The sequence below is a fragment of the Helianthus annuus genome, chromosome 6 (assembly GCF_002127325.2).
Source record: "Helianthus annuus cultivar XRQ/B chromosome 6, HanXRQr2.0-SUNRISE, whole genome shotgun sequence".
NCBI lineage: Eukaryota > Viridiplantae > Streptophyta > Magnoliopsida > Asterales > Asteraceae > Helianthus > Helianthus annuus.
In genome coordinates this window covers 3708065-3716814 of record NC_035438.2, presented here as the reverse complement: position 1 = coordinate 3716814, position 8750 = coordinate 3708065, and the positions used below count along the sequence as shown (strand labels likewise).

Sequence of the window (8750 nt, the reverse complement as noted above, 5' to 3'; positions counted from 1 at the left end):
GAACCTCTTAAAGTTTTTTTATTCAAGAAATCATATTATGGTTATAATAACCTAGTTTTTATATAGTATGTAACAAAAAGATTATTAAAAGAAATAAAGTTAGAAAAAAGTGTTTCGGGCCAACCTGACCGAAACACGAAGGTTATAATAACCTAGTACACAAACTACCCGTTTTGCCATTTACACGAAGGGTTCATTATACTCAGTAAATCCCACCAATAGGAAAGCTAAGGTAGGTTCTGAGGAGGGTAAGATGTAGACAGCCTTACCTCTACCGCATTTACACGAAGGGTGTGAAATGTCAATATACCTTTCCTCTAGAAGGGACCAATGCGCTTAGCACCGAAAACCTATGATCAATATCCTTCACTTCGTCATCTTCGAGTTTCATCATTCGATCCACATTTCCATCTTCACATCGAGACCAAACTAAGCGGTTTTCGTGCATTTTCGGGACTTTATAAAGCACACTTTTTAATAACACTTGTGAACAACTTCCGTTCGATTCCATTCCATCACAATTTTTCCAGCTAACAAAAGCAGACTCTTTCGAATCGCAGTTTCTAAAACGAGGTCCCAAAACCAATCTCGGGGTGTTCTTGAATATCCTCAAAAGAACACAATGATAGCGATCATCGACGTCGCTCCAAACATCGCCATGACCACTTGCTAAGTTTTGAGATATACAATCACTCGAACCCATGGAATTATTTTGGTGGAAACTAATCTCTCCTTCGTCGTCATCATCATCATCCACAAACCGCCAACTTTGTTCTTGATTTTGATCGTATTCAAGCATGTTGTCGAGATTGTTGATGACTATATCATGATGATCAAGCATGTTGGAACAACTTTCTAAGGGTATTTCACGAACTTTTTGCGATGGAACATCAAAGAGTAAATCTTTAATCTGTTTAACGATGTTTTGTTCTTCTAAAACCTTTAAGAATGTTTAGCAGAAGTTTAGAAACTTAGTAACGTGGAAAAAGATCGGCATGACGTATGTTATAGACTAGTTATAGTTCTAATACCTTCTCTGCTACGCCGAACTCAACAAGACCTTCTAAATATGGAAAGCATACTACGGTCTACGCAACAACAAACGATATAGTGAATCGTTTATACATATGGAAAAATGATGGCTGGTTTATGATTCAAATTTCGAAGGGGCAAAAACGGCATACCTGAATTGATGCACTCTTGAGGAAGATAGTCATAGTAGCAATGAAAAACCAAGACATATACATCATTAGATTATAAAGAAATATGCTGAGTACGAAAATGAAAAATGTAAAAAAAAAAAATGCTTACTTTTGCTAGAAGAGAGCGGCTGAAGACTTTGCTATCGGCAAGGTGAGCATCAGACAGCCAACTAACTGTGTTCTTTGCCAATGTTCTTCCTGGCAATCTAAATTACATCAAGTTACAATTTCGCAAGTCGAACTTTGTTTTTTTTTTCTATATAGTGTTAATTGTTTAACAGGTTTTGACTTCTATATAATGTTGAATCTTTTGGAACACTTGTTAAAACACAAGGACAACGAGTTTTAGCATCGTCGTCAGTGGCGAAGCTTGAGATTTCCGACCGGGGGGTCGAAAACGTATATACCCAAAAGTTTCTATAAAACGGGGGGTCGAAAACGTATATACCCAAAAATTTCTATACGAGAACTGCATACTCTCTACTACTGAGCGAAAAGTTCGGGGGGTCGGCCGCCCCCTCCCGCCCCCACTATGCTTCGCCAATGATCGTCGTCTAGTGGTGGATCCAAGATTTTTCGACCATGTTAATTTTTCTTCATGGTATACACTACTATAACTAAAAAAGATCTTGGGTATGCATCGATTGAACGATAAAATCCTATACGGTTGAATCCCTTAAATCACAAAAAAAAAAAAAAAGATAACATCAAAGAACTTGTAAAAAGAATTAGATCTGCTTACCCTTGACCATTAGTGAACTCATATGTCATGCAAACTAAGAAATACCACTCGGCGTCCGTGAGATCTTCAGGGGATAATGCAGCTGGGGGCCTTCTCGGTTGTGGATCATAACCGTGTGATTCGGAAGCTATGGAAAGTGATTCATAAAGTTGTCTTAATTGCTCGGTCCTTCGCAATCCCGCTTCATCATCATCACCGCCATCTTCTTCTTCTTCTTCTTCCATTTCATCTGCTTGTATTGTTTTCCTTGTTTTGATGCCTCCATTGTAGTATCCATCACACCATGTCAATACCCTAATTCAAATTCTATTCATATATGATTACGCAATTGGCTGGCAAATCGTGTCTTAACAGGTTTAACAGGTTTCTGACGGCGCACACAACATAAGTTTCAAACATGATTACGACTCGTTTAACTACTTTATACCTCATGTTTATAAAACAGTTTTATGTTTTATGTACAAAGATGAATAAATGATAGATCCTAACATTGTAATTTTAATTATTATAAAAATTAAAAAAGTCAAAGGGTGTATTTTTAAGTCAAACAGGTCTTATCGTGTCTTAACAGGTACCCAATTGCCAGCCCTGATATTCCGAAGCAAAATTCGTGCTTTCGGGTAGTACTTTGAGACTAAAGATTGTTACTTTGTATGAAAAAGATACAACCCATGAATGTTAAATAAGCTCAAGAACTCCATAGCGATAGCATCACAAACAAAAGAAGCATATTGACTTTTTTGGTCAAACATATTACTTTGTCACATACAAATTGAAACAAATACTATATGCATTCAGAAAATTGGCAAAGACCCATCTCTAATTTATCTTTAAAACTTAGTATGGTAATGAAATTCATCCTTAATATCTTCATTCACTCGAATAAATATCGAATTTTGGAGTCAATGTTTGACCTCAAAAGGTCAATCATTTCTCTATCTTTTTAACTAAAATGGCATCAAAGATCCACTCAACAGTGATCATTGGAGCTAAAAAATCATGGGTTTCAAATATCTTCATCAATAGTTGTACCATGTGCAAAAAAGCTTGTACCTTGAATACATAATTAAGAACAACTTGGAAAAAGAAGTACCCTGGTTCTGTTGAAGAAATGGACCAGAAGATTGCATAGCTCCAGTTAATGCTTTTGACAGCCATAGCCAGTTTTCTTCTTAAGTGTTCCTTTGCAGCCATAACTATGTAGTTGTATGTATGTATATGTTATATACTTATATGTACAGCTCAGTTGTGACCACCATATATACTATATATATACTATATAACTATATATACTACATGATAATTAAGAAAACTGAGCAGAAGTTACACTGGAAATAGGTTTGATACTAAGATCTTTATTTAAAGAAGGTAATAATAATAAAGGGGTCTGTGGCTGAAGAAGAATACAAAATATTGGTGGGTCTTTTTGGGCAGACTCCTCTAGTTTTTTTTTTTTTTTTTTTTTTTTTTTTTGAACGGCAAACTTGGATCACTGGAGTATTATTCTGTTACCAGTTGTGGAATCACCCGATCATATTCATCTGGCTATAATGTTTATACAAATTCATAGGGAAACCCAATAAATCTGGAAAAAAAAAACCCTTTGTGGGAATCGAACTCAGAACCTACTGATCCCGTAGCCTTATGCCACTTCCAAGATGCGACTATGCTAAAAGAATACAAGATATTGGTGGGTCTTTTTGGGCAGCCTCCTTTGCTGGTGAACTAAAAGAAGATATAAAGAAGTAAGAGACAAGTAGACAAGTGAAGTGTATCAGAGTTGTGGATTAAATGATTAAATGAGTAGGTGTCAAATGCTCAATGGAATGAACATAGAGTTATCCAAGGGTCTATACAAAAAAAGTCATGATTTGACTTCTAACTTCTAATTAAAAAAAATTAAATTTGTTATTTTCTAGTGCAAAATTTTTATGTTCAATTTAGGGTGTGTGGAACTGGATTATTCGAATTTGAAGATTTGAAAATCGTTTTGAATCCGAATAACAGAGTTTGCAATTCAGAAAGGGGTGGCGGCGCAGCTTGTTGCCCGTCTACCTTCTGTTTTGATGTAACTTGGCAAGTTTTAAATTTGAAAGAACGGTTAGAAAAAGAAAATAACAGAGTTAATTACGTTAAAATTAACCATTACAGTAATTGTCGACATTTCAAATAAAATAACAGAATAACCGGATGATGTTAGTGAGGGTGGACTGTAATTGTTACAAACACGAAAGTACAGAGACTGTTTTAACAATTTTTAAACTGATGGACTGTAATGGTTATTTTCAACAAACCACAAATATTCATGTTTAAAAACCCAAAATTTAAAAATCCGGTTCTAATTTGGGTGTTTTCTTACTGGACTCATATTTTGGGTTTAAACAAGGATAAGTGATGTTTGATTGGTATATTCTTGATATTAAACAAATTACAAAGTGTTTTTCTCTTCTAAAAAATAGACTAGCTAGAGAAGAATAATGTATTAAAACTCGTTATTTTCTTTTTAGTTTGATTATTTAAATAAGAATATATATTGTAATGTTCATTTATGGTTCTTTTCCTGTTATTGAATACAACTACTCTAGCTATCAATTTATTTCATAATCATGATAATAACATATTGGTTCTACTTGAATAAGCATTGATTGAAAAAGAAATTTTTTTTTTTTTTTTGTCCATGGTATTATTGCCTAGTGTCATCTTGAGGGTTGGATACCATTAGGTTCTGAGTTCGATTGTCACAAGGGGGGAGCGGTCCCAGATTTATTGGGTTTTCTCCTGAATTGGTGTTTAGGCATTATAGCCTACTGGAGATGGATATGATCAAGTGTTTCGCTGGTGGCCCGATGATACTCCAACAGTAGTGATCCAAAATTTGTTGTTAAAAAAATACACATGAAATGAAATATCTTGTAATAAGGTTAACCAATTGGATTGGTTATAACATGATATCAACGTCTATCATATGATATAAAGTATAATACGATAAACAAAATATGTTAAAAGACTTAAATCTTGAATTCTATTCTAACAGTGGCAGGTAACAATGTAAGAGGCAATTGGTCCACATATTTGAGGGTAGTTAGTATTAGTGGTTTAGGTGCATATTTGAGGATAATGTTTACTTTTAGATAAATCAATGTAATATGACAAAAGGAAAGAAAAAGTTTTAAATGTAGGATTAATTAGGATGTTAATTAATGCAATTATGTATTTTATTAGTTATACTTTATGCGTTGTACCTTTTAACTTAAATATTAATATACCATTTCACTCTCATAATAGAAGCTCGACTTCATCTCACCAGCCTTCTAGGGCTGTAAACGAACCGAACGACCACGAACAAGACCATGTTCGTGTTCGTTCGTTGAGGGAATTAACATGTTCGCGAACTGTTCACGGACACATACCGAACATAAGTTTATGTTCGTGTTCGTTCGTTAAGGAAATTCAGTTGTTCACGAACAGTTCGTGAACACTGGTCTCGAACACTAACGAACGCAAACAAATAAAAATGAACGAAAACGAACATTTAACTTGAAAATAAAAATAAAACCATTGTTATCCTTAAACATTAGATATAAGTAGTTAAATACAACCATCAAATGATAAATCAAAACACAAGAAGTCTACTACACCACTACACGATAAATCATGTTTAACTAACTTAGACATAATTACCCCAAAAAAAGGTCTTAGAATGTCCAAACGTTGGCTAACTTAGAAAAAAATAGGGTTTCAAGTTTTCAATATGTTTTGATAAAATGTTTATTATCATTATTCTTTTTTTAATATAATCAAACCAAGACAAACGAACATAATTGAACATATTACCGAACGTTCACGAATGTAGTCGAACGAACGAGACATATGTTCGTGTTCGTTCGCTAAGCTAACCGAACAAAAATTTTTGTTCGTGTTCGTTCGTTAAGCTAATCGAACGAACATAAACGAACTTCCCGCCGAACAGTTCACGAACTGTTTGCTGAACGTTCGGTTCGTTTACAATCCTAAGCCTTCTAACCGACTTGAGATGCCATCGGTTTCTTAACATTATGGTACGATTGTGGTTTGCAAGAGAAGGAAGAAAGAGAAGCTCGATTTTTTGTTAATATCAAAAGATGAATAGAAGTATCTCAAAGTTGATAAGTGGTTTATTAATCAGTCGATTATGTATATCTTGCCCTATTTGAATTTTTATTTCCTTGGAGATAATTTTTGGTATAGTCTAAGGGGTTGTTTGTTTCAGCTTTTAATGAGCTCCTAATAGTTTAGACTTCTTACTGATTCAACACTCAATGGTTCAGACTGTTTATTTCGCGAGCAGATGTCTGAATGGTTCAGACATTTGCATCTGAATGGTTAAGTATTATACCGAGTATGAATAGTTAAGACCTCTTATCTGAATTGGTCAGATATTTGTCTCTAATGATTAGGCGTTATAACGAGTATTTTGATAGAATTATGTCACTTGCCATTAGCCTATAGTGAATTACATACTCTAGTGATATTCTTATCAGTATGATACAATCTAGGTGATAATATTGTTAAGGAAAACTAGATCTTGCTATTAGAATCACAGGTAAGTAAGTAAATATAATTTGCAAAATCGAGGCGAGTATAAAAATGGTTTTAACCCAAGTATTGATTTCCATATGCTAAATTGTGTTTATTGATCTTTACCAAAAAAAAAAAAAAAAAAAAAAAAATCGTGTTTATTGATTCATTAAGTGAATATTTAATCTATGTTCATTCAGATTTGTCATATTGAATATGAGAGCATTCTCATCCAACCCATCAAAATCTGTGTGGGGGTTTTTAAAATATAAAAAGTATAAAAAGTGGTCGTGAGTGGAGGAAAGAGAAAATGTTACTGTTTATCTGTATATTTGGGGGGACACTGTTCACCCTCTATATTTTTTTAACTAGGTTAGAACCCCGTGTATTATACGGGTTGAATAAATGTAATTTTATATACCAAATAATAAAAAATTATATCTTTAAAAATCTTTTTTATTTCACGGGTTAAATAAATGCAATTTTATATACCAAATAATAAAACAATATATATTTAAAAATCTCGTTTATTACATTTTTTGAATAAATTTATTTACATATTAAATAATAAAAAAAAATTATATCTTTAAGAATCATGTGTATTGTACGGGTTGATTAAATTTAATTTTAAATATTAAATAATGAAAAAAGTTACATTTTTAAGAACCTCATGTGTTATACGGGTTGAACACATGTAATTTTATATACCATACAATAAAAAGTTATATCTTTATAAACCCTGTGTATTACATGGATTGAATAAATCTAATTTTATATATTACATAATAAAAAAAGTTATATTTTTAAAACCCCGTGTATTACACGAGTCGCATAAATGTAATTTTGTATAGTAAAAAATAGAGTAAATTGTCATTTTAATTCCTGATGTTTGGTTCAAATTGTCATTTTAGTTCAAATAGTTTTTTTTCTCCTCTGGGTCCCTGACTTTTCCATTTTCTTGCAATTTTGATCACATTGTCTAACTCAGTCTAAAAATATGTTTATAACCAGGGGTATTTTTGGCATAACTGTTGTGTAGTGATAACCAGGGGTAGTTTACAACATAATTTATAAACCTCATAATAATTTAATGCCAAAAAATACCCCTGATTATAACTTGGTTTTTAGACTAAGTTAAGCAATGTGATCAAAATGGCAAGAAAAATGAAAAGTCAGAGACCTAGAGGAGAAAAAAACTATTCGGACTAAAATGACTACTTGGACAAAAATTCAAGGATTAAAATGACAATTTACTCTAAAAAATAAAAATGATGTATCTTTAAAAATCTCATTTATTACGGGGTCGAATGAATCTAATAAAAATTTATATTATAAAAAAAAACTAACGGATATATTCGATATACGATTGATTGGGTGATTACGGTGATGGTTCTTATAAATGTCACATAAACATAGTGATTACCGTATTTGAGTTGAGAATTGAACACGAAAATAAAAATATAGAACCAATAAACCCCTTTTAAACATTTTTAAAATAGGTTCTAGCCTTAACTACTTTAATTTAATAAGATAAATAAATTATTTACATTAATTTCAAGATAAATAATTTTGAAATCTAATAAATATTTTAAAATATTATATTAATCTACTATATGAATTGTTTAAATTTATATTAAATTTAATTGTATAATTATCTTTTAATTGAAATTAATTATCCATAAAAACAGATAGCTTCAATGAATGATATGTGTTTTTTCATTGGTTTGTTCTTTCATTGGTTTTCTTTTATTATATAGTATAGATAGATATAGATATAGATTAATTTAATTTTGTATGATATTTGTTATTTGGTTAATTTATAATATGCGTTTGGTAAATTCTATATGATTACCACCAACTATTTACATGTTAAAATTTAAATAAACAAAATCACATCTTAATAAGACCTTAATTTGTTTTATTAAACTTTATATTAAAATACTGAACCAATTATATTTAATATATTTCAACACTGAGTGTGTAAAGTTTTAATTTGAAATGTTTATAGGGAAAAAAAGTAAGATAACCACTGGCAATATCTAAATATTACCACTTTCAAATGATTTTTCATGTTCAATATAATTATTTTTAAACTGTTATCATATATTAATTTAATCATGACTAATTAATAAAAATAATTTAATTGATTGAATCGACTTTGAAATAAACGATCAATCTGATCAACATAATCATTTTAAATTGTTCTCACTTCTCTACAATTCAAAATCTTGAATATGAAAAAGATTTTA

General features: G+C 31.5%; 1 protein-coding gene across 3 annotated transcripts in view; it reads right to left on the bottom strand.

The window, feature by feature from the left end:
- The window catches only part of LOC110864405 (transcription factor EGL1), a 4100-nt gene extending 729 nt beyond the window's left edge, over positions 1-3371 (bottom strand). Inside the window, exons 1-6 of one of the 3 annotated variants that reach the window (XM_022113459.2) lie at positions 3038-3371; positions 1945-2238; positions 1312-1408; positions 1185-1199; positions 1032-1088; positions 311-940 (exon numbers count right to left, since the gene is read on the bottom strand). In XM_022113459.2, the coding sequence (XP_021969151.1) occupies positions 311-940; positions 1032-1088; positions 1185-1199; positions 1312-1408; positions 1945-2238; positions 3038-3138 (1194 nt within the window). In that variant the 5' untranslated portion in view covers positions 3139-3371. Of the gene's footprint in view, positions 1-310; positions 941-1031; positions 1089-1184; positions 1200-1311; positions 1409-1944; positions 2251-3037 lie in introns of all 3 variants that reach the window. The other 2 variants (XM_022113460.2, XM_022113461.2) reach the window with 2 other exon arrangements.
- Between the last annotated feature and the right edge of the window lie 5379 nt (positions 3372-8750).